The sequence below is a fragment of the Ursus maritimus genome, unplaced genomic scaffold (genome assembly GCF_017311325.1).
Source record: "Ursus maritimus isolate PB19 unplaced genomic scaffold, ASM1731132v1 scaffold_32, whole genome shotgun sequence".
Classification (NCBI taxonomy): domain Eukaryota; kingdom Metazoa; phylum Chordata; class Mammalia; order Carnivora; family Ursidae; genus Ursus; species Ursus maritimus.
This window is the reverse complement of record NW_024425786.1, coordinates 27217111-27244769: the sequence shown is the minus strand read 5'-3', so window position 1 is coordinate 27244769 and position 27659 is coordinate 27217111. Positions and strand designations below refer to the sequence as shown.

General features: G+C 36.0%; 1 protein-coding gene across 4 annotated transcripts in view; it reads right to left on the bottom strand.

Moving 5' to 3' along the window:
• The window catches only part of LOC103666389 (argonaute RISC catalytic component 3), a 114462-nt gene that overhangs the window by 55553 nt on the left and 31250 nt on the right, over positions 1-27659 (bottom strand). For 2 of the 4 annotated variants that reach the window (XM_008694400.2, XM_040619254.1), the window contains 3 exons: positions 18184-18304; positions 13830-14038; positions 12862-12998 (listed from right to left, as the gene is read on the bottom strand). In XM_008694400.2, the coding sequence (XP_008692622.1) occupies positions 12862-12998; positions 13830-14038; positions 18184-18304 (467 nt within the window). Of the gene's footprint in view, positions 1-4065; positions 4129-12861; positions 12999-13829; positions 14039-18183; positions 18305-24840; positions 24906-27659 lie in introns of those variants that run through there. The other 2 variants (XM_040619253.1, XM_040619255.1) reach the window with 2 other exon arrangements.

Below are 27659 nucleotides of genomic sequence, written 5' to 3'. Positions count from 1 at the left end.
TGACTCAGGTCATAATCCCAGGGTGCTGGGATTGAGCCCCACGTCGGGGTCCCTGCTGGGTTGGGAGTCTGCTCCTCCTCCCTACCCCCTGCTTGTGCTCTCTCTCTTGATCTGCTCTAATATATAACAAAATCTTAAAACAAAAAAAAAAAAAAAGCAAACCCATTTAAACTTTGAGGCTGTATTTTCATCTCATTAACATACCATAGATGTTTTTTTGAAAATGCTGTCCATCTTACGACTTCTTTGCTTCACAATGGCACCATAAGTTATCTACATATTTTGTTCACAAAAAATAAACATACTCTCACATTTTTCTTGAAACATACAGCCCTTTAGGTCTATCTATTCTATGTCAACCAAGCTATTCCATTCCTCTTCTTTCTTCCTAAAGGGAACCAATATCCTGAAATTGGTGTGCATTTGTCCCATCCATGTTTTGATTTTACTGCATTTGCATGCACTCAGTGTAAATTTTTGTTTTAAATTTACATAATTACCTACCCTTTTAATATCTGCTATCCCCTCAACATTATTTTTGATGATAATCTATGTTGATACATGTAGATCTGGTTCACTCATTTAATTGTCATAATATTATGAACAATTTATGTACTCATTCAGAATGCTTCCCAAGGAAACACTGATAAAGAATTACGCTGCTTCAATTTTCCGCTATTAACAAATAATGTTCAAGCACATATGCAAGATTATCTCCGTGGTATATTATTATGGGTTTTAAGATATGTGCAATTTCATCTTTACTTCATCTTTTCTAGATATTGAAAACTGCTCTCCAAAGGAGCTGTACCAAATGATACTCCTACCAACAGTGTGTGAGTCCCTTTAACTTTGTATCCTCAGCAACATTTGATATAAGACTTTAATTTGGGCCACCTGGGTGGTTCAGTCGGTTAAGCATTGGCCTTTGGCTCAGATAATGATCCCAAGGTCCTAGGATCGAGCCCTCCATTGGGCTCCCTGCTCAGTGGGGAGTCTTGTTTCTCCCCCTCCTTCCTACTCGTGCTCTCTTTCTCAAATTAATAAATATTAAAAAAAAAAAAGACTTTAATTTTTATAAATCTGATGGGTGTGAAATGGAACCTTTTTTATTTGATTTTTCCTGATTACTAATGAATTTGAGAATCTGATTTTCATGTGTTTATTGGTCATTTGGGTTTCCTCTTTTCTGAACTACCTGTTTTCCATTGATTTGTCCGTATATTTTGTAAAGCTCTTGGTTATATGTACTGCAAATATTCTCCTAGAATTTTAACTTTATGATTATCTTTATAACAAGTTTTAAATTTTGATGTAGCCAAGTTTATCAGTATTATCTTTTATGATTTATACATTTTATATTTTGTCCAAGATCAGAGATATTCTCTTATTTTTTTCTAAAAGAATTTCAGAGTTTTGCATTATGCATTTAGGATGAAAATACACCTAGAAATAGATTTTGGATGCGATGTGGGATGAATCTAACTTATTTTTTTCACGTAGTTAACTGTATAAACACCATTTATTAAATATTCTCTTTCTTCAATGATATGAAAGGCTGCCTGACATTTTACAAAGTTGCCACATACACATGTGGCTTATTTCTAGGCTCTGTATTCTGCTTCACTGATCTGTTTGTCCCTGCACTTAAAGCAGTGTGGAATAATAATTGTTACAGTTTTAAAGTAAAGAGGGCAATTCCTTCTTCTTTATTCTTCTTTAAAATTATATTGGCTTTTCTTGGTCATTTATTTTTGCATATAAACCTTAATGTTTACTGATCAAGTTTCATGATATACCCTACTGGGATTTTATTTAAAATTGCATTTACAGATTAATTTTGGGGAAACTGACATCAAACGGAGTCTTCTCAATTTCATTCATTTAGATTTTCTCTTTTTTTTCTTTTTTTAAAGATTTTATTTATTTATTTGACAGAGACACACAGCCAGCGAGAGAGGGAACACAAGCTGGGGAGTTGGGAGAGGAAGAAGCAGGCTCCCAGCAGAGCAGGGAGCCCGATGTGGGGCTTGATCCCAGAACCCTGGGATCACGCCCTGAGCTGAAGGCAGACGCTTAACGACTGAGCCACCCAGGCTCCCCTCTCTTTCATTTTTCAATCAAGTTTTTTATTTTAGAGACCTCTCAAAAATCTCTTATTCTTGTGTACCTCCTTTTCAATCCAAACTCTTTTTTTTCCTTTTTAAGATTTTATTTATTTATTTGACGGAGAAAGATAGCCAGCAAGAGAGGGAACACAAGCAGGGGGAGTGGGAGAGGAAGAAGCAGGCTCTTAGTGGAGGAGCCTGATGTGGGGCTCAATCCCAGAACGCTGGGATTACGCCCTGATCTGAAGGCAGACGCTTAACCACTGTGCTACCCAGGCGCCTCTCAATCCAAACTCTTGATCTCATTGTATCACTTACTCCTCCAAATATTTTTCTAACTTTCCAGGATAACCTGGATGCTCCTCCTCTATGCTTTTGGTTTTATCTATTAATTCTTTGCTTAATATGACTAAGAATTGCGCTAAGCATGGAGGGTATGTACAATGGTGATTAAGATGGACGGTCCCTAGCTTTGTGGAGCTTTCATCTAATAGGAGACAAAGAACAATAAACACTTATAATTCCGAGTGACACATGCTATATTACAGGGGGAGTACACTGTGCTATGGGAATACATAAAAGAAATACCTAACTCAGACTTGGGGGATGGCTGGATTTGGGGGGGAGAAAGGTGTCAAATACTGCTTCTCAAGGAAGTAACATGTAGACTGAAACCTGTAAGAAGAACAGAAGTTAGCAAACACAAAATAACTAAAATATCATAGTCCTGATATCCTTGCTTTATTCTTGACTTTATTGGAAAAGTTCCCACTGCTTAACTGTGAAATCATCTACTCCTTGAATATGTTTCCACCTTTGGCTTCCCTGACACCATTTTTTTGGCTCTCATACCGCCTGTGATAATCATTAATTGCTCACTGGTCCTTCTTCCTTTCTTAAATGCCAGTATTCCTCATGGCTTTATCCTCCTCATTCCTGTTTTAAATACTATTCCTAAAGAAGTTTTCCCATATCTACAGTTTCAAATGTGAATTTATATACTACAAAGTTCCCAGACTTTTACTTTTAGCTCCCACCACTACAGATTTTCATATCTGCAATTCCAACTACATATTACAGTGTCTATCCATATGTTCCAGAGGATCTTCAAGCTTTGGACATATTAACATTTGATCTATTTATATATGGTATGTACTATCAACTAACAAGTAACAGCAGATCTCTCTCCTAATTCAATTGATAGCATTACCATTCACACGTGGTATGAATGAGTCACTATTCTGATTGTATGTTGGTGAGTATGTCCTTCTTGGAAGCTAGTTTATAATACAGCACAGTCACTGATCATCAGGATTGGGAACATGAAGATTGTTTCAAAGATTAAATAACTTTGCAGGCCAGGTATATTTTTGTTTTTTTTAATACATCAACGTGGCTGGGCTACTAATTGTCAGCTATTCAAACACTAATATAGGTATTACTGTGAAAGCACTTTATAGATGTAATTAAAATCCATAATCAGTTGACTACAGGAGATTATCCTTGATAATGTGGGTGAGCCTCGTTCAGTCAGTTGAAAGGCCTTACAGCAGGGCTGGTGCTTCCCCACGAGAGGCAGAGAACTTCCACCTATGAACAGCAGCTTCAGCCCATGCCCATGAGTCCCAGTCTGCCCTTCCTGACACCCTGTTTTACGGATTTCAGACTTGCCTTGCTAGTCTCTACAACTGTGTAAGCCAAATCTCTCTCTAATTTCCTACTGTTCTGCTCCTCTGGTTGAACCTGACAAATATACCAGGTTTGTAAGTTTATTTCCAAAAACAATTCAAAAACCTAGTAAACCTTCTGGTCTATTCATTTCCACTCAGTTCCATGTGCCAGTAACTATACCCAAAGTTTTTTTCTGGACATGGTTCTCAAACCTACTTTTTCAATTTATTCCTTACAATATGGTTCCTTTCTCTCCATCCCACATTAGACCATCACCATCTCTTACCTGAACTAGTGATTGAAAAAGCCTCCTAACTGGCTTCTGAGATTAGTTTTTTCTCCTCTATCTATTCTCCACACTGCTGCCAGAGGTCTCTTTCTGGAAAACAAATATGATCATGTCACTATCCTTCTTAAAAACTTTTCACGTCTTCCTACCTACAGAATAAATTTGCTTTCTATTTCATTAATTTCTGTTTTTAACTCTTATTTCCTTCTATTTGCTTTGCATTTCATTTATTTTTTATTTTTATAACTTGTTGAGATGAATACTTAGGTCATTGATGCTTTTTTTCTTTTCTAATAGGCATTTAAAGTTTTAAATTCTCTCTAAGCATTGTTTTACCTAACCATACCAGTTCTGATATGTATTATTTTCATTATCGTTAAGTTCAAAATACTTAAAATTTTGCGATTTATATGACCAGTGGGTTATTTAGAAATTGTTTAATAATATCAAAAGTTAGACTTTAAGTTCCAGTAAGAAAATAGAAATTTACTTCCAAATTTTCCCATTTTCCTCCTAGAACCCAATATAGAACAACAAAGAGAATGTTTTTAAAAAGAAAAGAAAACCCCTCTACATATTTGGTGAACCCAGGAGACAGTAAAAAACTGAAATACCAAATTATAAGTGAACATGGCCCAAAGTACTTGGGACTGGTAGAACCTATGCAAGGGAGAAGACAAGTAGTATGAAAAGAGCCTAGTTGGGGAATAGAAAATTTTCACTCCCAGAAAGAGAGGGTCCTATCCTAAGTGGGAACTGAAATGTTTAGAACTGAGACTGGCCTGGGGGAATCTCAAGAAAGTAGAACAAGGAGGTGTAAAAGTGCCATGAGAATGAGTGGAGGATGGTCTAGAAGTGACAGATCTCAGACACTAGTACTCCTTTAAAAGTGAGGCATGCACTTTTCATCCATAATTTCAAACTTACAGAAAAATTCACAGAACACCACAAAGAACTCCTGTATACCCTTCACAAATTCTGTTAACATTTGGAACAGGCAGTTTAAAAGGCAGGAGTTGTATCCCTTGGTAGCAGAAACTAGTAAGGACCTGATGGCTGGTAGTTCACACCTCATATATATGTAAATTACTAAGAGGCAAAGGAAATGTAGCTATATTTTGAAGAAAGAATCCATCAGAACAACAGAGGACAGAGGCCTTGAGCAGAGGAACCTGGGAAACCACCTTGCTCCTAATGTCCTGTTCCTCCTCTCCCCGCTCCAGAATCTTCCAATAGGTGGTTTGGGAAAGCTCATCTCATTCAAATATGAGTAACAAAAAAGTGGTAAGTATCCGCATAAAGACACCATAAAAAAAATAAAAAAAAGTAAAACAGTACATCCTTGACAAAGAAAACTCAAAGAAAAAATTATCACAAAGTAGATGAAAACCATAACACTACTTTTTAACATGAATTCAAAAATTCTTTTGTTTTTTTTAAAGATTTATTTATTTTGAGAGCTAGAGTGCACATGTGAGCAAACGTGCAAACAGTGGGGGGCGGACAGGGCACAGAAAGAGAGGGAGAGAGAATCCCAAGGCAGACACCCCACAGAGCGGGGAGCCTGACACAGGACCCTGAGTTCATGACCTGAGCTGAAACCAAGAGTTGGTCACTTAACCAAGTGAGCCACTCTGGTGTCCCATGAATTCAAAAATTCTTAATACAGCTATCAGGAAAATCTCAGAAGGGTGGTTGTCTGGCTCAGTCAGAAGAACATGGGATTCTTGATATTGGGGTTGTGAGTTTGAGCCCTATGCTGGGTGTAGAAATTACTTAAATAAATAAATAAACATTAAAAAAAAAAAGAAAGAAAGAAAGAAAAAAAATCTCAGAGCAGAAATTCAAGAACTTAGGGAAGAGACAGCCAGTCAACAGAGGAAGTAAAAACAAAAGTCCTACAGATCAGATTCATGAAAGAAATGGAAGAAAAAGATTTTTAGGGGCGCCTGGGTGGCACAGCGGTTAGGCGTCTGCCTTCGGCTCAGGGCGTGATCCCGGCGTTATGGGATCGAGTCCCACATCAGGCTCTTCCGCTATGAGCCTGCTTCTTCCTCTCCCACTCCCCCTGCTTGTGTTCCCTCTCTCGCTGGCTGTCTCTCTCTGTCAAATAAATAAATAAAATCTTTAAAAAAAAAAAAAAAAAGAAAGAAAAAGATTTTTAAAAGTTGAAAAATGTAAGCACATGGTAAAAATTACACTACAAAAGGCACAATAAGGAGCAAACAGAATAGTAATGTTTTAAAAGAAAATTAAACAATTAAAAAAAAAGACTTGAACCTATATTTTCAAAGGGAACCTTTGAAAACTGACCTAAAATGATCAACACCGACAAGAAAATCCAGTGAAAATAAGAGCAAAAATAATTTTAGCAACCAGACAAAAAAAGCAGGTTCCCTCTAAGGGAAAGAAAATCAAGGTGATATGATACTTCTCTGCTGAACATCAAGACAGGAGACAAATACTTAGAAGATATTCAAGAAAGTGTTAAGTCAATAATTTTATGTCTTAGACAAACAATCCTTCAGGAGTAAGGCTATCAGTAAATGGTTTTCAGTATTTAACACTTAGCTCTTATTCATGAGCCCTTCTCTTCTTGAAGAAACAACTGAGTTAACAAGACAGGGAACAACAAATGTTAGTGAGGATATGGAGAAAGGGGAACCCTCTTATACTGCTGGTGGGAATGCAAGCTGGTACAGCCAGTCTGGAAAGCAGGATGGAGGTGCCTCATGAAGTTGAAAAACAGAGCTACCCTACAACCCAGCAACTGCACTACTGGGTATTTACCCTAAAGATACAGATGTAATGAAAAGAAGGGGCACACGCACCCCAATGTTCATAGCAGCAATGTCACACAACAGCCAAACTGTGGAAGGAGCTGAGATGTCCTTCAACAGATGAATGAATAAAGAAGATGTGGTTCATATATACAATGGAATATTACTCAGCCACCAGAAAGGATGAATACCTACCATTTGCATCGATATGGATGGAACTGGAGGGGATTATGCTAAGTGAAATAGGTCACTCAGAGAAAGACAACTGTCATATGGTTTCACTCATATGTGGAATGTAAGGAATAGAGCAGAGGACCATAGGGGAAGGGAGGGAAAACTGAATGGGAAGAAATCAGAGAGGGAGACAAACCACCAGAGACTCTTGACTCCTAGAAACAAACTGAGGGTTGTGGAAGGGAGAGGGTAGGGGGAGGAGGTAACTAGGTGATGGGCATTAAGGAGGGCATGTGATCTGATGAGGACTGGTGTTAAACGCAACTAATGAATCATTGGACACTACATCAAAAACTAATGACGTACTGTATGTTGGCTAATTGAATTTAAATTAAAAAATTATAAAAATAATAATAAATAAACTAAAACAACACACACATACACACACACACACACAAAAGAAAAAACTGAGGACAAACTGCAACCAAGAGATGACAGGAAAAATCAGCCCAAGGACTGATAGCATAAATACACTTAATTGTAGATTTGAGATGAAAGCAAATGCATATACGAGTGACAGACTAGAATGCAACTGTTACATGCTCTAACAATGCAGGAATAATAATATATACAAATAAATCAATGACAGTGGAAAACATAAAAAGTAGAATGAACTTATTGATTGTACCTTACAGTAATAGATAGGAGTCAACGTTGAAAGTCAAACAGTAAAAGTTTGAGCAAAATTATAAAGAACAATAATATAATGGTATATTTGCTAAAGCTAGTTAGTAAAGGAGAGGGAGGGAAGAAGGAAAGGAAGATAATAAAGCTAAAATAATTGTTACTTATTAAGGAAAAAAGACACCGCTTTAAAAGAAAGTGGCATAGCATAATATACAAACTTGCCCAATCACTATGTTGTATACCTGATACTAATGTAACACCGTGTGTCAACCACACTTCCAAAAAAAAAAAAAAGTAAAAAAAAAAAAAGAAACATGAGTATTATATGAAGGTGTAAGTATAAAGGTTTACCACTGGTGGGGAAAAAAAACCCTTAATATCAAAACCATTATTTAAAAAGCACACAAGCAGACCACTAGTAGTTTCAAGAACATATATAATCAGAAAATATAATATAAAATAATGTGACACAACTAAGACCAAGCATGTATGTCCTTCCTATCTATCCAGCTTAACTCATCCGTTAACAGAAAAAAAGCTCTAGACTGAATCACAAAAAGCAAAACCATTCTATGCTGTCACCAAGATATATCTGTGATTCTGAAAGCATTTAAAAAGGTAAAGGAAAGGAAAAATTAACAGATAGGATAAGGTTCACAAACACATGGATTGTAATCCTTTCATTAGATTATGCAGACTTTTAGTCCAAAGTTTAAGAAGAAAGTCACTTTATCATTGTAAAGGGTACAATTCACAAGGAAGAAACAGGTACATATATGCACTTAAGATAGCAGCAACATTCAGAAAGCAGAAATCACACAGGAGATATTAGGAGAGAGAAACACGATAATAGAAATTTAAAAATTCTTCTCCCAGTCTGAGAGAACAAGTAAACAAAAATAACTCAGAAATGATCTAAAACGGTAAGCACTGATGGATATTCATTTAACTCTACCCTAATAATTGAATATACGTATTTTCAAATACTATTGAACTTTCACAAAAATTGACTATGTATTAGACTACAGAACGTACATCAACAAATCTTTCGTTCCTTCCTTTTAGGGGGGGGGGGGCTCAGGTACCTGTGAGCAGAGAGAGAAACAAAGGTGGGGGGCAGAGGGAAAGAATCTCAAGCCAACTCTGCACTGAGTTACGGAGCCTGATGCAGGGCTCAATCTCATGACCCTGAGATCATGACCTGAGCTGAAACCAAGAGTTGGACACTTAATCCAATGAGCCATCCAGGCACCCCTAGACTACAAAATATACCTCAACAGATTCTAAAAGGAGAAATACAAGTCACATTCTCTGATTAACAATCCACAAAACTAGAAATTTTCAACAAAATCAGAAAGTAAAAAAATCTTCAATCTGAAAATTTAAAAAGTCTCTCAATCAACATTTGGATAAGAAGGAAAATACAAATAAAATTTGTGGTGTTTCTAAACAATAATAAAACTTCTACACATTAGAAGCTTTGGCATGTAGCTAAAATAGTGATCAGAAGAAAATTCATTGCTTTAAATAATTTCATCAGTAAGAAAAAATGAAAGTAAATGAGTTACTAATACAGCTCAAAAAGTCAGAAAAACAACTAAAGTAACAAAGTAGAAAAAAAGTAGAGGAAAACACTTATAAAGCCAAAAGCAGAAATTAAGAATTTAGAAAACAGAAAGCCAGAGAGCTTAAAAAAAAAAAAAAAGTTTCCAAAGCTCTTTTGCCAGGTGGCTGGGGGAGGGGGTGTTGAAACCAGTTATTTACACTACTCTATCTCTCCTAATCAAGAGTAAAATGGACAAAACACAAATATACAAAATAAGAAATGGGGGGGGGGACCAGAGAAGTAAACATAATTTCAAAAAATAAGAAACTATGTAAAACTCTCTATAAAAATCAAATACAGATAAAATAATTTTCTAAGAAGATATAACCTACCATAACTGAACCCCAAACTAAGCCTAAACAAGCTGATTTTCACAAAATAAATGGAAGTTTTCAAAGAGCTACTACCCATCGAGCAAAACAAAACATACCACGCCACAAAATTTTATAGAATTCTACCAAATTTTAAGAGCTGACAATTTTAATACTATTTAAAACCTTGTACATTTTAGAAAATGAAAACTTCTGATTTTTTATGATAAAAGATTAATACCAAAACTTGAAAAAGATTACACAAAAAAAGATTACAGATCAAACTTGCTTTTGCATTTTGATTAAAAAAGTAAAATATTAGCAAACAGAATACAGTATCACATTAAAAAAATCCAGAAACACAAGTCTAGTTCAATGTTTGTTAAAAAGAAATATCGTATCATTAGCTCCACTGATCCTGTAAGAAATCTGACAAAATTCAACATCCATTCTTGATTAGAAGTACTTAATAAAATAGCAATCAACAGATGCTCTTATACATATACATACATATTATGTATATATCATACTTAATGTAGAAACATTGGAAGCATTCCTTTCTATGGTAAGGAATAAAAAGAGGATGCCCACTAATCACTCCGGTTAACACTGTCTAATTAGTCAATACAATCTGGTAAGAAAAAAAATCAGAAGTATAAAAATCCAAAGGAAGAGGTAAACCTATCACTATCTGCAGATGAAACGATTATAACCTAGAAATGCCAAGAAAATCACTTGAATAACTACTATAAACAAAAATGGAATTCAATAAGGCAGAGAGAAAAAGGTATACAGAAGTCAAAGGCCTTCATGTATGTAAACAATAACCAGTTAGTCTATAAATCCATTTAATAGCAAAAAAAAAAAAAAAGAAAGAAAGAAAGAAAAAAGGCGGGGAGGGGGTATATGTGCAAGATATGTGCAACTTTTACGTGAGGAAAACTTTAAAACACCGCTGAAGGAAACAAAAGTAATCTTGCACCAATAAAAAGGTACAGTGTTTTCTTGGACAGAAAGACTCAGTATCTTAAAGATGCCAATTTGTCCTAACAATTTATAAATGTAGTGAGATTTCAATAAAAATAATAGCTCATCCTCCCACACCCACTGGTGTTTCTACAGCTTACATGGTAAAATAAATAAGAATAGCCTAGAAAAGCCTGAAGAGAAATTTGAGACGAGCCCTATAAGATACTACAAGTCATAAAAAAGAAACGATTGAGTACTCATTAAAGTGTTTGTGTATATGTATTTACCATCCCCCCACCAACAAAGACACAAATTTCTACACAGCAAAATACAAAAACAAGACCGTACCAAAGGTTAAAAGACAAACGATCAGGGATAAATGCAATTCATAACACAAGGGGCTAATCCCCTTAATTTAGAAAGCTCTCAGTAAACGAGAAAACCGAAAATCCAACAGAAAGGAAGGACAAAAGACATAAACAAACAGCTAATAAAAAAATAAACAAGGTGACCCTTACACATGTGAAAAGATGGCCAAATGCAAAATGAAAGTACATGAGGAAATGATTTCTTGCAAATCCAATTAATAGAATCTAGAGTTTGACATTTCTAGTAGCAACAAAACAGGTAGTCTCATTCACTGATGCACAATATTTAGAACCTCTACAGAGGGCAATCTGCCAATAATGATCAAAATTACGAAGACATTTGCCCTTGACCCATTAATCTTCCCTCCTGAAATCTATCCTAAAGATACATCTACATATATAGGAAACAATGTTCTGAAACGGCAAACAAAACAGCCCTTGTGTACATCGAAAGAGGACTTCTGAGATATAGCTCCTCAATGACATATCTCCACAATGGTAGAAGCAACTGAAAATAATGCAGAAACCATGTAGTGATCTGGAAAGATCTAGGGATCCTTGAAGGAATGGCTGATTCCAGGTTTAGGGTAGGAAATATAAGATAAGCCTGAAATGTCCTCCCGTGCCAGAAAGCAAAAAAGCTATCAAAGACTAATAAATACAGAATTAGAAAAAATACCACTCGGTAATTGCTACTGAAATAAATGATCTGGGTAACAATGATTACTGAATTGAGTATTAGTAATTGAAAGGCTGACTGGGAGATTTACAATGGAGAGATCAGGCCTACTGATCTCTGAACCTACAGATCAATCTTAGTAGCACTAAAATTGGAACCACTAGATACTGTGTGCCTCCTAATATGATACCATATGAAGCATGTATGAAGTATTCTGAACCAGAACTGAATCAAACTTCCAGGGCCAACTTTCATTTTCAGGAAATACAGGGGACAGAGGAACGAGGTAATGACACCACAAGAACAAAAGACAAATGTGGACTTTTGGATATTCTTCAGGTCAAGTGACAGAGTTTCTCCAGCAAGTCAATGGCATTAAAAAAAAAAGAAGAAACAAAACAAGAGGAAGGAAATGGGACTACTACATTAAAAAAGGCATATGAGCTAAACATGATATGTGGATCTTGTTTGGATCCTGATTAGAACCAACTAACTATAAAATGATATATTTGAGTCAATCAAGGAAATCTGACTACAGACAAGGAATTAGAGGCTATATGATTTTTAAAATTTTCTTACATATGATAATGGCATTATGACTGTGTAAGAAAACACCCATTTTTTTTTTTTTAGAGGTACATACTGAAGTAGTAGAGGCAAAATAACTTGCTATCTGGAATTTGATTTAGAGGAGTAAATGTAGAAAGTTTAAGGAAAGGTGGAAAATTCTTGACAGTTTGCAAATAGGTGGCAGTTTATCATACTATTTTCCCTACTTTTATATATACTCAAAAATATTCATGAGCTAAAAACGAGAACGCAATTAGCACCACCATAAGCATCAGCAGTTGGTATAACACCTGGGGTCACCATGACAGACTACTTTTCCTTTAAAACATGTACTTCATAATGAAATACTGACTCAAGAGTTAAAAGGGCAAAATATGAGATTGTTCAGATAATCATGTCAAGGCTTTAATGTGCTTACTTCATGCTCAGTAGCATTCCAGGACAACTTCTGTGTAAAGGCTTTCTAAATGAAATGTAGTAAAAATATAAAGGTTTCTCAACTCTGTCCTATATGTGTCCAAATATTACTTCCAAGACACCAGTACATATAATTATATATAAACTGCACACATACACACACATGCACAGACGCATGCGCGCAACACAGGAATCAACTGTCCAATACAGAATATGGTTTTAGTTCCCTTACCATCAATATTAAGCATCATTTTCCACATGGCAGGTCGAACAGATTGATGGAATCCAAACCATACTTCCCTGCCCCCTCCCAGGGGGTGGTCATATCCTTCTGGAGCTGAGAAAAAGGAACGCCCCACAGGCGTATATCTACAAAAATTAAAATGTCATGTTCAGTCCTTTCTTTCCCATATAGGTATTTAAATTTGCAGAATAGGTGAGTCTAGGGCACATAAACTTAATTTATCCTAATGATGCTTATCATTAGGAATATATGAAACTAAATATTTTCTAATTTGTGAAAGCAAAAAGCAGCCATTCTAAATGAAAGACAAAAATAAAACAAAAACCATCGGCATCCTTTACTGAAATTATCTCTTCCTAAAATGAATGTTAGTTTGGGTAAGAATAAATTTTATTTAAAATACTTTCTTAGAAACAGATGAAAAGAAAAACCAGTTCCAACCTTAGGAAATGCTGAAAAGTAAATAAATACTGATCGAAAGGCTATTTCTATAAATGTGTTTCCAAAACATATTTTTCTTTAAAAAGACACATTGATCCTACATATATAGGCACACCAATACAAACATACACTTGAGAGGTGGTAGTGTGATTAAGGGAGTAGCAATTTTAACACAAATTGATACTATTGTATAAACAATGAAATTACCTTTAGAACAAGGGGACTTAACTAAACATGTCAGTTACTCAGGATTTACAGCTTCTAAGATAAAGGTTTGACATTTTTCTAAAAGGTGTCCGCTAGAATAGCTACATTAATGATGTGCATTCACTTTCAAAAACAGTTCTGTAACTTACTTCTTCTGTCAATGAACTTGTATGCATGCTATTCTTTAAATGAAATAATCAAAACATTAACATGTGAAGGTTAATCCAAGGAGATCTGCACAGCTCACTCTTGGGAAGAAAGCCTTCACACTGAAAATGTAAAAAGAAAACAAAGCCAGAAGCACCCACTTCATGGAGGGCAGATGTCGTAGCACCACATCAACGGCGTGGACGGGATTAGTGCTGATTGGCTTGTCCAATTCCAGTGGCTCAGGCAAGGTCCGTCCTGTTAGTACTTCGTGTAGCAGGTGCCAACTCACCCGGGAGACAAATTTAATTGACACCTTGAAAGGTCGATCTTTTCCACCTTCCCCAGGTAAAGTAACATCTAAATCTACCTGTTGATGAGGAAATAATCAATCGATAAGTTGAAAAAGATAAGTACAATTATTTTTAAGTTATAAAGATATTTAAGAAAAAACAGAGCAAATACTAAAAAAAAGTCAAGGCTAAATCAATAACCTCCAAGTTATACTGTTAAGCAAAAAAAAAAAAAAAAAGCAAAGTACACAAGATTACAAATAGTATGCCATCCTTTATGTGAAAAAGGAGAAAAATGAGAAAATATACATATATCTTATTTCTGCAAAAGAAACAAAAGAAGTATGAACCAGAAACAAAGAAACTGGTTACTCTCAAAGGATGGGAAGAAACAGACTAGAAGAAATAAAGGAGGAACAACAATTCTGAGTATATTTTTCAGTATAGTTTTGATTTCTGGAACCATGTTAAATAAAACTTTTTTTTTTTTAATAAAGTTTTATCAGTTAAAAAAATAAAACCAAGAAGGATAAAGTGAAAAAGTTAAAATATAAACAAAATCAAATGAAACCAAATGTATTTCAAATAAATAACTTAACCACACTGAAAGAAGGGAAAAGAGAAAACATTAATGCAAGGAACTCCTGAACACGGTATACTGAATATATTCTCAGTTAGGGGTTTGGAGGACAGGCGGGTGGCATGGTGTAGTAATCCAGAAACAATTTTATAAATGTACGACAGGACTGAACAAATGAATAAAAGCAGTAATGTTCTGAGGTTCAAAAAAGAAGGAAAATACAAATATGCAATGTGGGGAGTAAAGGAAGAATCCTGGGGGGATAAACTAAAACTTAAAGAATCAGTTTGAACTCATGATTTCCGATACATATATATTGTACATTATACAATAAGTAGTACTTCTGCAGGATACGTATGGTAGGTTCATCATATGACATGTAATATTTATTATATATTGTCTCTTTTATTCACTTATTTATATATTTTTATTTCCTATCTGTGTCCATTTCAGAAACACCAATACCCCAGCAGCATGAATACATACCCAGATTTTGGTTTCTAAGTTGCATCCCTTTACTGAAAGAAACCACTGTTCCTTTGAGAAAGAGCCAGTTGCATGGCTGCAGCAGGGAAAACTTAAGATGAGCCTGGATCATCTTGTGCCAGAAAGTAAGGAAATACTCAAAAAAAGTGTATAATGTAAAAAGGAAACAGGAACCAGCTTAAAGGGGCTCCCAATGGCCAAATCTGGGACAACTGGGGCAGTGAAATAAGTAAGGATAAATAAATTAGGGAAAAGAAAATGCTCTCTGTTACAGGCAATACCAACTAATAAATGTAGAAGGAATGACAGAATTAGAAAATCACCATTACTACATAGTAATAATTCTTCCAAGCAAGAATCATCAATTACTTAAAAATCTAATGAGAAATAGGATTCCTTGTACCCTCCATATCGGGGTGCCTGGGTGGCTCAGTTGGCTAAGTGATCAATTCTTGATCTCGGCGCAGATCATGATCTCAGGGTCTTCAGATCAAGCCTGCATCGGGTGCCCTGCTCAGCAGGGAGTCTGCTTGAGATTCTCCCTCTCCCTCTGCCCCCTGTCCCCCAGTTCACACACTCTCTAAAATAAACAAATTTTAAAAATTTAAGGAAAAAAAAGTATTTCCCATATCAAAACTAAAAACTTCTTAGGGGCCCCTAAGTGGCTCAGTAGGTTAACCATCCAACGGTTCTTAAGCTCAGCTCAGGTCTTGATCTCAGTCAGGGTCATGAGTTCAAGCCCCCCGCCCTGGGTACGGAGCCTACTCAAAAAACAACAACAAAAAACAAAACCAAAAACGCTTCTGTGCACCAGAGGACACAATCAACAAAGTGCAAAGGCAACCTACAAAATGTGAGAAAATATTTGCAAATCATTTATCTGGTAAGAATCCCTAAAACTCAGCAACAACAAAAACTAATCCCAATTTAAAAAATGGGCAAAGGATGAAGATACACAAATGAGCTCATGAAAAGATGCTCAACTCACTAATCATTAGGGAAATGAAAATAAAAACCACAGTGAGATATAATCTCACACCCATTAGGATGGTTACAATAAAAAAAAAAAAAAAACCCAGAAAACAACAAGTGTTGGCAAGGCTGTGGAGAATTTGGAACCCTTGTGCATTGCTGGTGTGAAAGTAAAATGGTACAGCCACTGTGGAAAACGGTATGGTGATTTCTCAAAATGTTAAAAATAGAATTACCACCTATACACAAAAGAACTGAAAGCAAGAATTGAAATAGATATTTGTACACCCATGTTCACAGCAGCATTATTTTAATAGCCAAAAGCTGTTCATCACAGATGTATGGATAAACAAAATGTGGTATATACACACAAAGAAATATTATTCAGCCTTAACAAGGAAGGAAATTCTGACACATGCAACAACATGGATGGATTTTGAGGACATGAGGCTAAGTGAAATAAGTCAGTCACAAAAACACAAATACTGTATGATTCCACTTAGATGAGGTACTGCGAGTAGTTAAAGTCACAGAGACAAAAGGTAGAATGGTGGCTGCCAGGAGCTGAGTGGAGAATGGGGAGACTTAGTGTTTCATGGGTACAGTTTCAGTTTTATAAAATAAAAAGAGTTATGGAGATAGATAGTGATGATGATTGCAAATGTACTTCATGCCACTAAAATGTACATTAAAAATGGCTCAGTTGGTAAATTTTATGTTATGTGTATTTTACCGTAATTTAAAATAAAATCTCTCCACAAGAGTAAAGAGAAAAAAGAAAAACTTGACAGGAAAAACCTGGCAGATACCAGCTTAACCAAGTGACCAAACTTAACATTACAATTAACGGAACAAATACATATTAAGGTCTCCTGATGTGATCCATTGATAAGGAAAGAACACTTGTGTAATTATTTCTGCTAAAAATGCTTAATCAGAATCTAATCAAGAGAAAATCAGACGAACCCAGATTGAGGGACATTCTACAAAACAACTTGCCTGTAATCTTCTACCATGTTAATGTCATGAGAGGAAAAGAAAAAGGCTGGGAAACTCTTCCAGAACAAAGGACACTAAAAAGACGTGGTATCTTGGGGCACCTAGGTGGCTCAGTAGATTAAGCATCTCACTGTTGATTTTGGCTCAGGTCACGATCTCAGGTTTGTGGGACTGAGCCCCGTACTAGCCTCCATTCTCAATGGGGATCTGATTGAGAATCTTTCCCTCTCCCTCTGCCCCTGCCTCTGCTCATGTGCTTGCTCCCTCTTTCGAATAAATAAAAAAATCTTAAGAAAAAAAAAAAGACATGTATCTAAGTACAATCATGAACCTGGACTGAATTTGTACTAGAGGGGGAAAAATGCTAAAAGTCATCAGCGGAACAAATGACAAAACTGGAATATGGGTTGTTGAGTAGATAAAAGTATATCGATAAAAAATTTAGTGGAGCGGAAAACCGTACTTTGATTTTTATCCTTGGTCTTAGGAAATACATATTAAAGGGCATCATACATGCAACCTTCTCTTGAATGGTTCAGGAAAAAATAAGTATGTATGTGTAGCTCACTCTATATAAATATCTATAATGACAACAAAAGAGAGAAAGAAAGAATGATAAGACAAATGTAAAAATTAAGGAACACTGGTGAATCTGGGTAAAAGGTCTACATGAGTTCTTTGACTCTTACAACTTTTCAGTATGTTTGAGTCTCACGTTGGGCTCCCTGCTGAGCAGGGAGTCTGCTTACCCCTCTTTCTCTCCCGCTGCCCCACCCCCTGCTGTCTCTCTCAAATAAATAAAATCTTAAAAAAAAAAACTGGAAAAAAAATTATTTCAAAATAAAAAGTTAAAAAATATAAAAAATACTCTTGTATATATGGACTACAATAAAATGGTAATAAATGCATTTAAAGGGAGATACTGTGGGGTGCCTGGGTGGCTCAGTTGGTTGAGTGTCCGACTCTTGGTTTAAGCTTGAGTCATGATTTCAAGGTCATGGTATTGAGCCCTGTGTCGGCCTCCATGATAGGCATGGAGCCTGCTTGAGATTCCCTCCTTCTCCCTATGCCCCCTCTCCCCAACTCAATCTCTCTCTCAAAAAACAAAAAAGTAAATAAATAAAAATCAAAAATAAAGGGAGATATTGCAAAAGAATAGCTTTTCAATAAAGGAAAGTATCTTACCCCAGTAGTTGCCACAGGTAGTGGATTGGCTGTGTAAAGGCTTCTTTTTCCATCATAAACTGGTCTACGGTCCCCAAATATAGTCACCTTAAAATGCTGAACCATTGAGTCAACCACCTCCCTAAAAAAAGGGAAAAAAATACATTCACATAATCCTCTGCATGATGAAATACAAAATAAAGTAATTCTCACACTATTTAAAGCTGCCAAAATTCTGAAAGACAATCATACTGATAAAGATATTGCTTTCAGGACCATACCCTAGAATATCAGAAAGACTGATTTCTGGCAAGGGATATGAATTTCACAAAAGACAGAAAAGAATGAATCCAGTGAATTACCTAATCATTCTGGGCCTCAGTAAACCTGCAAAATATTATCCTTAGAAAATGATCCCAAATCCCTTTTACCATCTCTGAGCATTACCTGACACATGCACTTCTCTATCAAAGAGTTTGACGCTCTTCACTCTGTGCTCAAATACCACCTAGCACATATGTCTACTAGAACATTTACTCCACTGTATTAGAATTATTGTACACTTCACTTCTATTAGACTGTGAGATTTTTGACAGCAATAAACACACTATACCCCTTAGTCCTTTTCAACCCCCTTCCCCATCCTTACAATATTATCTAGCCAGTAAGAATATTCGGAAACCTGTTTTCACCCAGCAAACATTTTTATCCTATATATACTTACATGGAAAGATACTCAAGACTTTTACATTAAAAAAATTAGACTATAGTGAGAATACAAAATACCCACAAATCAACATTTAATTTTGTACACACATTACTCATAAAAGCAGTGGAAAGATATCTAGAAGGATATGTACCAAATAGATACAGTGGTTACCTCTGGTGAGAGAAGTGAAGAACAATTTTTTATTTTGTCTAAATAATCTAAATATATTATGATGAGAGTATACTTACATTATTACTGGTATAATTTACAATACATTTAAAAGAATGGGAAAAAAGATTCAATGCTAGCCTATGGGTAGGTAGGAGAGAAAGGAGAGAAAAAGGCATTCTCTGATACAAAATAATTGAACTGACTTGATACCTAGAGCAATTTTCTACATGCTCAAAATTTCTATTTTCCTTCTTCAATTTCACTTTGCTCAAACTATTTAAATCAACATCAAGCCTCTTATAGAGTAAATTTTACAAAAAAGATTTGACTCACTGATCCGTTTTTACATACAAAACAAATTTCAAAATTTTCTGCCATTTAAGATTTTTTTCTGCAGCCATTATCATCAAGTCCAGTTTCTTATGTGAAACTTTACAGATCTAATTTGTCAGAATGTCTTGACTATTTTGTCACTTTTACTCAACAGTAAATCGGTGTAACTCTAAGCTTACCAAATCTGGACAACCCAATCAAACCACTCTAAGGATCAAAATGGTTGGAGGAGATTAAAATAGCTGTGCTATGGGGCACCTGGGTGGCTCAGCCGTTAGGCGTTTGCCTTCGGCTCAGGGCGTGATCCCAGGGTTCTGGGATCGAGCCCCGCATCAGGCTCTCTGCTCCACTGGGAGCCTGCTTCTTCCTCTCCCACTCCCCCTGCTTGTGTTCCCTCTCTCGCTGGCTGTCTCTCTCTCCATCAAATAAATAAATAAAATCTTAAAATAAAATAAAATAGCTGTGCTGAAACAACTTAGGATAAAAAAAGGTTCTGTTTCAATACCTAGCACAGTATATTCTTCATAAATGTTCTAATAGTGGATAATATACCTCAACAAGCTCCTAGAACCGCCAATGGAATCTAAAGCTGAATTAAACATATCTCCCCCATGTTATCTGGTTATCCTATTGCTGCTCCTCTTTACTGAGGCCTCCCTCTCCGCATTTACCCAGATTCAAAACCTGGCTCATCTCTTCATCCAATTAGTTGCTGACCTCACCTCTCTGCAGTACTTCTCACATCAGTCCTTTACTTTTCATTCCCAATTACCACCATCTTAAATTATAACCTCATGTTCCAGTATACCTGGATTATTTTAAGTCTCTTGTTTTTTGTTTTTAAAAATTTTATTTATTTATTTGACAGAGAGAGACAGCCAGCGAGAGAGGGAACACAAGCAGGGGGAGCTGGAGAGGAAGAAGCAGGCTCCCAGTGGAGGAGCCTGATGTGGGGCTCGATCCCAGAATGCCGGGATCACGCCCTGAGCCGAAGGCAGACGCTTAACGACTGCGCCACCCAGGCGCCCCTTAAGTCTCTTGTTTTTTATGCCTTTAATTTTTTCTTCTCCAACCCAACTTACATATATCACTGCCAAATGAGTCCCCAAACCCCACTTTTATGTCCCAGATACAAAAGGTTAAGTTAATCATACTCCTCGATTCATGGCTTATTATCATTCATCTGTACAAGACCTCTCTTCTTTCCTTCCATCTCCACTTCCTAAACTCCCTTCCTCTTCTCAATAAGTTATTTCTTCTAATGCGTTTGATGAACATCCTTCTGTTTGCTTATATTTCCACTTTTATCCTCTGGCACTAGGTTTTTAAAATGTATTCATATTGCTGTGGGATGCTTAGTTCATTGTTTCTGATTGATGCAAAGTACTCCATATGTTGTCTATCCATTCACCCAACAATGCAGACTTTAATTGCCAGCTACCGAAAACAATGGTGCAATGCAGAATCTCTTACTATATCCTTTTATGGGCTTGCATGAGAACTAATCTCTGGTTGTATACCCAGGAACAAAATTGTTAGGTCCAAGTGAATTTTATCAACTAAGTGATGAAGAACTGCCAAATTGCTCTCCAGAGCAGCTGAACAATCTATATTCCTGGAGGTTTCTATTTCCCCATATCTCAGACAAGATTAGGCATTATCCAGCTCTGCTTTCTATTTTTTGCTAGCCTAGCAGGTAAAACTAAAACGTTATTTTAATTGGGATTTCTCCTGGTACTAATGAATTTGAGCATTCCTTCATGTACCTGTTCCTTCTGTTAATTCCCCGTTTGTTTCCTTTGCTCATTTTTCTATTGGGGCCCCAGTCTTTTTGTTGAATTGAAGGAGTTTCTTTGATAGCCTGATAGTCCAGATATTAATTCATTAACAGGTTTAGTTATTGCAAATATCTTCCAAATGTTATCTGCCTGTTAACAATACATATGTATTTGTTGAACTGAAATCCTTAATACTATATCAACAAATGAATCATTTTTCACCTTATGGTTTCATGCTTTTAAGCCCTGCATCAGGCTTCCTGCTCAGTGGAGAATGTGTTTGTCTCTCTCCCTTTGCCCCTCCCCCTCTGCTCATGCTCGGTCTCTTTCTCTCAAATAAATAAATAAATAAATAAAATCTTTTTAAAAAGAGAATTATTTTCCTAATACTAAATCACAAAGTGTTTCATTAACTATAGCTTTATCTATATATAGTTATCTATATATATAGTTTTATAACTATCTATAGTTATCTATACATATAGCATATATATATACTTTTATCTATATTATTTTGGCCACTAATCCATTTGAGGTCCTTCTTTATAAACAGTGTTATATAAGGACTCTATTTTATTTTTCTCCATATGGTAAGCCAGTGGTCCCACACCACTACTAAATAGTCTATACATAACCAATCAATTTAAAATGCCATCTTTTGGGGTGCCTGGGTGGCTTAATTGGTTAAGCGTCCGACTCACGATCTCGGCTCAGGTCTCGATCTCACGGTCATGAGTCTGAGCACCACGTTAAAATAAATAAGGAAATAAAATGCCATTTTTTTTTTTTAAGATTTTATTTATTTATGTGACAGAGAGACAGCCAGCGAGAGAGGGAACACAGCAGGGGGAGTGGGAGAGGAAGAAGCAGGCTCATAGCGGAGGAGCCCGATGTGGGACTCGATCCCTCTACGCGGGGATCACGCCCTGAGCCGAAGGCAGACGCTTTAACGACTGCGCTACCCAGGCGCCCCATAAAATGCCATTTTTATCTTATAAGTTCTCAACATATAAATGAATCTAGCTCTTGAATTCTCTGTATTGTCCCAGTGGTTTATTTGTCTGTTCTTAAACAACTATCTTAGGTTTTCACAATTACTAAAGTGTTTTATTATACTGTAACATGGGGCAGGGCAAGTTCCTTTTCTTTTTCTAAGTTAACCGGGACATTTATGGAAACTTTTGATCAGAATAAACTTCTAAAGTGGTCCCCCCAAACTATCAATATCATAAAGAAAAGAAATATATCTAGTGCACTACATATAGTAAATAAGAATAAAATATGTTAGTTAAGAAACCCTCAAATTGGGGCGCCTGGGTGGCGCAGTTGTTAAGCGTCTGCCTTCGGCTCAGGGCTTGATCCCAGCGTTCTGGGATCGAGCCCCACATCAGGCTCCTCCGCTAGTACCCTGCTTCTTCCTCTCCCACTTCCCCTGCTTGTGTTCCCTCTCTCGCTGGCTATCTCTGTCAAATAAATAAAATAAAATCTTAAAAAAAAAAAGAAACCCTCAAATTATACATACTTGGGAGACACTGCTAGTATACTAAAAACAAATGAGCGTGTTTAAAGTTACTAAAACACCATAACAATGAACTCAATGAAGATGAAATATAATAGGGGTAACTGTAAAATCTAAACATTTCTGTTTAAAAAGCTCAACTGCAAAAGAACAGATTAGAGGATGTGAACTTACTCACTGCTTTTGTGGAAAGGGGCTTTAGGTGACTCTTAAGTCCAGAATGAACTAATAGTGAGATGTAGCTTCCTCAAAATTAAAAAAATTAGGTTGCATATATTTAAGTGCCCAGTATAAAGCATATCACCATCCCATCACATATTATATAGTCATTGTGCACTCTGAAGTACTCTGTTCAATTTGGAAAAATTTAAGACCCTAAAAAAATGAAACATAACCAGAAGAAGGTAATCCTGATAGAAATTCATGTAACATGAGTAAAAATAAATCAAACTAAGGACTTCAAGTCTGGAATAGGAAAGACTCAAAGGAAATTATAGAAGCCTCTGGCTATTTTGATGGACTGTCCTGTGATAAACTAAGCAGAAAATCTACCTTGTTTGAAAGGATAGAACTAGGATACAACTCACAAATAATTGGAAAGATATAAGAAGCTAGACTTTGGAATAAATATTTCCCACATTTCCTAACCACCAGAATTATTCACAAGTGGATTACACTACCTTATAAAGTACCTAAGTTCATCCTTGCTAGAACAGCTCAAGGAGCAGTTATGTCACAGAAGATACCAACTAGAAGATACCAACCAGAAGACTGAAATGAATAATCTCTGCAATCCCCTCTAACAGTAAAATTTAATTAGGAGAATACCAAAGAATGAAACACTGCAGATTTTACCATGGCATCAGATATAAAAACTTCTTTATGAATAATTACACTAAACACTGGACTCAAGTTCTGAGAGCCTTTAACAGAATGGTGTTAGAATTCTATATACACTGGCCAATTCTAACATTAAACTACTTTTAAGTTCATAACTGCTAACACCTATGTTTCAAAGGGAAATAGCTTTTCTAAGGACCATCATTTATTATGTCTCTTTAATCTCTCACTAATACGATGTAATTGATATATTTAGATATTTAATGAAACTTTAGTATGCAAGTTAACAAAATGACAATTCAAGAAACTGCAAATTTTCACTTGTTATTTCAAAAGATACTGTGACAAAGGGTAATGTATTAGAGTGCTCATCAGGCAGGCATGTGAAACTAAATAAGAACTCCAAAATAGTAATTTAGTCATCTATTCAGCAACAGCAGCAAAGGTGCTCACTGTATTTTGAAGAAAGTTTGAATTGGGAAATTGCCAATTTAAGAAACCTCTACATGTGCTAACATAAGCACTGGAAGAAAAATAAGTAGATGTGAGCTTTTAGTCCCACTCTGCCACTAGGTTGTTATGAAAGTTACCTTGCCTCTCTGACTTTAGTTCCTTCATTGACAAAAATGGGATAATAGTCTCTGGGCTGTTACAGGGACCATATGGGATATTGGTGAAAGTACTTTTGGGGGAAAAAGGAAATTATATATATATGATACTATTTTTTACAAAAATTTAAGCATAATTATCTCACAAATATACTTCAAGACTATATTGAAGTATTGAAGTCTTCCAAACAACAAACAGATACATCACAACGTATTAGTATCAAAGTAAATTAATACAAAGAATAAATTCTGGTAATTTAACATAAACTGTGAATTTTCTCTATGTCACAGTTGTGGAACTGTCTTTGTCTTATGTGCAGGTGTTTTTTATTGTAACAATGGGGAAGAATCCTTTGATCTTTTGTTCAAATGTAGAAATTTTAGCACAACATTTAAGTGTATATTGTAGTAAAATTACAATTACCAAAATATGCAAACTACTTTAACTTCCAAAGCAGTATTTAGGAAAGCAATTTGGGAAAGAAAATCTGAGTAAATGGGAATAAGAACTTCTAACCAATCTTTAGTGGCTTCCTTTGACTAATGACCTTAGTCTGAGAAGGAAAGAATTCTCACAGAGTATAATATGATGCATTTTTGTAGAACTTTGGGATAGAATTTAAAAATCCTTAAGAATATCTGGCGATTACTACAAAAATGGAACCTACCTGGGTGCATTATGTTTTACAAAGGGCTACAGCCTACCTTTCCCACTCTTACCTCAACCACCACTTCCTACATTCTGGTACCAAGTCTTTTGACTCCATCATGCTCTGGTGCACAGACTGTAAAGTAAAATTTAATATTGGTTTCAGTAAGTACCACTTTACCACCTGACTCATGCAGCAGAAAAATGGTAGGAGAGGGAAATTTTAATGTAAAAAGGAGAAGAAATTATTTTCATTAATTGTTCTATATGCTCATAGAGACCCACCTTCATCTCATTTCTAGTTATCTTTTATTCTCTGCTCTCAAAAGGTAGAATGGGAAATATTATTTTAGTCGATACAAGAAGACATGAAATAATATCTTCCCCTGAAAGTGACTATTGACATTAGTTTAGTATTCATAGCTACAATAAATTAATCTGTCACTATAGTACAGACAGAAAGAAGGAAGATTGCTAAGGTATAACAAGATGGTAAAATCGCCCAGAGGCTTGCTTATAAAACACAACTAAAACAGCTGGCAGTCTCTCCTTGTATCCTTCCAACTTTGAATTTATCTTCCTAACTCTTCAATAAGTAACAGAGAAGGTCGCCAATGAATACTTTGGCATCAAGATAAAGTTTAAAAGATACAGAATAGAGAAAAACGGGTTATACTTTAGATCAAATTTTTAGTATTTTATAATATAAAATCTGTAGTACACCAGAGCATTTTTCTAAAAACTGTCTTCATAATCATTTCACATGGGTATGAATTCTTTTGTAATTTTATTTAACTACACTTGGCTAATCCAGTGGAGTAAACATTACCAGTATTCACAGATAATTGATGGATTACTTGAGACCGAGAAATTATTTTTTAACTTAATCTGGCTTACACTAACAACTCTATTCTAGAACACTTCTACCTTAGGCCACCACTGACTTTTTTTTTTTTAATTTTATTTATTTATTCGACAGAGATAGAGACAGCCAGCGAGAGAGGGAACACAAGCAGCGGGAGTGGGAGAGGAAGAAGCAGGCTCCCAGCAGAGCAGGGAGCCCAATGCGGGGCTCGATCCCATAACGCCGGGATCACGCCCTGAGCCGAAGGCAGATGCTTAACCGCTGTGCCATCCATGCGCCCCCCCCCCCCCACTGACTTCTTAAAAGACATGGTCTCTTTTCAGCTTTTACACCCTGGCTTCCTTTAGCATTTGCCACTGTGATCAATCCTTGAAAATCATGATCCTTTCTTTACCTTCTCTGAAACAGCTTATACTTTGTCCTGGTTCTCCTACTTTTCCAGTCTAAGTGCCTTCACTGGCAAACCTGAAACAACGGTATCCCCAGAGATCCATTCTCAATCTTACTTTGACTCTGCTCACTTTCCCTAGCTTTTAACTATCACCTATATGCTGACACATCTCAAATCTTAATCTCTATCTTGACTTATTTCCTGAGCTCTAGGCACTTACTTCCAATAATCTATTAAACCTCCCTACTTTGATGTTTCTTATGCAATTCAACCTCCAAATATACAAAACAGAAAATAAAAAACTGGGTCCTTTCACCATCTGTATTTCTGTTAAAGCCATCACTATTGCACAAGTTAGGGAACGATGAAGCCATTCTTTGCTCTCTTCTCTTTACCTCCACACCTAAATTACTCATTCTTCTAAATGTTACATCTAAGCCCTTCCTTCAGCCCCACTGCCACTGCTGGTAGTTAGTCTTAGAAAACACTATCTCTAATCTAGAAAAGTATGTATCAGAGATGCTAGAGGGTATGCTAGAATATGAGGGGAAAAAAGAAGTATTTATATTTAATTTTCATCTAATAATCAGAAATTAAGATTTATTAACATTCATGAATATGGATTGACAATGAAGACTTCATTTAGCCCTTGTCAGATGATCAGTGTAACATATGGTGCACCAGGAACTCTAAGAGAATTAACAGGACTTCTGCAACATGTAGGAGTTACCAGTGTACTGTAGCAACACTGTATGGTAGCAGATGTTAACTACATTTACCTTGATGGGCACAGTATAATGTACAGAGTTGTCAAATCAGTATGTTGTATACTTAAAACTAATATAACATTGTATGTCAATTATATCTCGATTTAAAAAAAAGAATCAACAGTGGAACTCTCACTCATTCATTTTCAGCATGTTGCAACTTATTTCAGTTCATGTGTGTGGCATATATTCAATCAGATTTTTGGTACATGAATACGAAAATTTCAAATTATTAAATGTATTTTTAAATAGTTTATTTCAAAATATCGTTTCCTGCCTTTAATTTTTCTGTAGTTATAATATGTTAGAATAGTGGTACATTTCTATAAATTTAAAAACTTTAAATGTGTGCAAATACATTATTTATTGTTCAGTTCGTGGTCAAACATATTTTAACTAATGGGGATGAGTAATCTGAAGATTTGAAGACCACTGATCTAGACTACTGCAAACAGCCTTCCCAATGTTCTCCAGAACTCTGGTCTTTCTCTTTTCTTTTCTTTTTTTTTAATTTAAAAGATTTTATTTATACATTTGAGAGAGAGCGTGTGTGTGTGTGTGTGTGTGTGTGTGTGTGTGAGAGAGACAGAGAGCACGAGCGGGGTGGGGGGGGGGAGCAGAGGAAGAGGGATTAGCAGACTCTCCACTGAGCAGGGTTCGATCCCAGGACCCTGAGATCATGACCTGAGCCAAAGGCAGAAGCTTAACCGACTGAGCCACCCAGGTTCCCCTGGTCTTTCTCTTTTCTAATTCATCTGCCACACTGTCATTAATTATGCCTTTTTTTAAAAGATTTTATTTATTTATTTGACAGAGAAAGAGAGCGAGAGAGGAAACACAAGCAAGGGGAGTGTGAGAGGGAGAAGC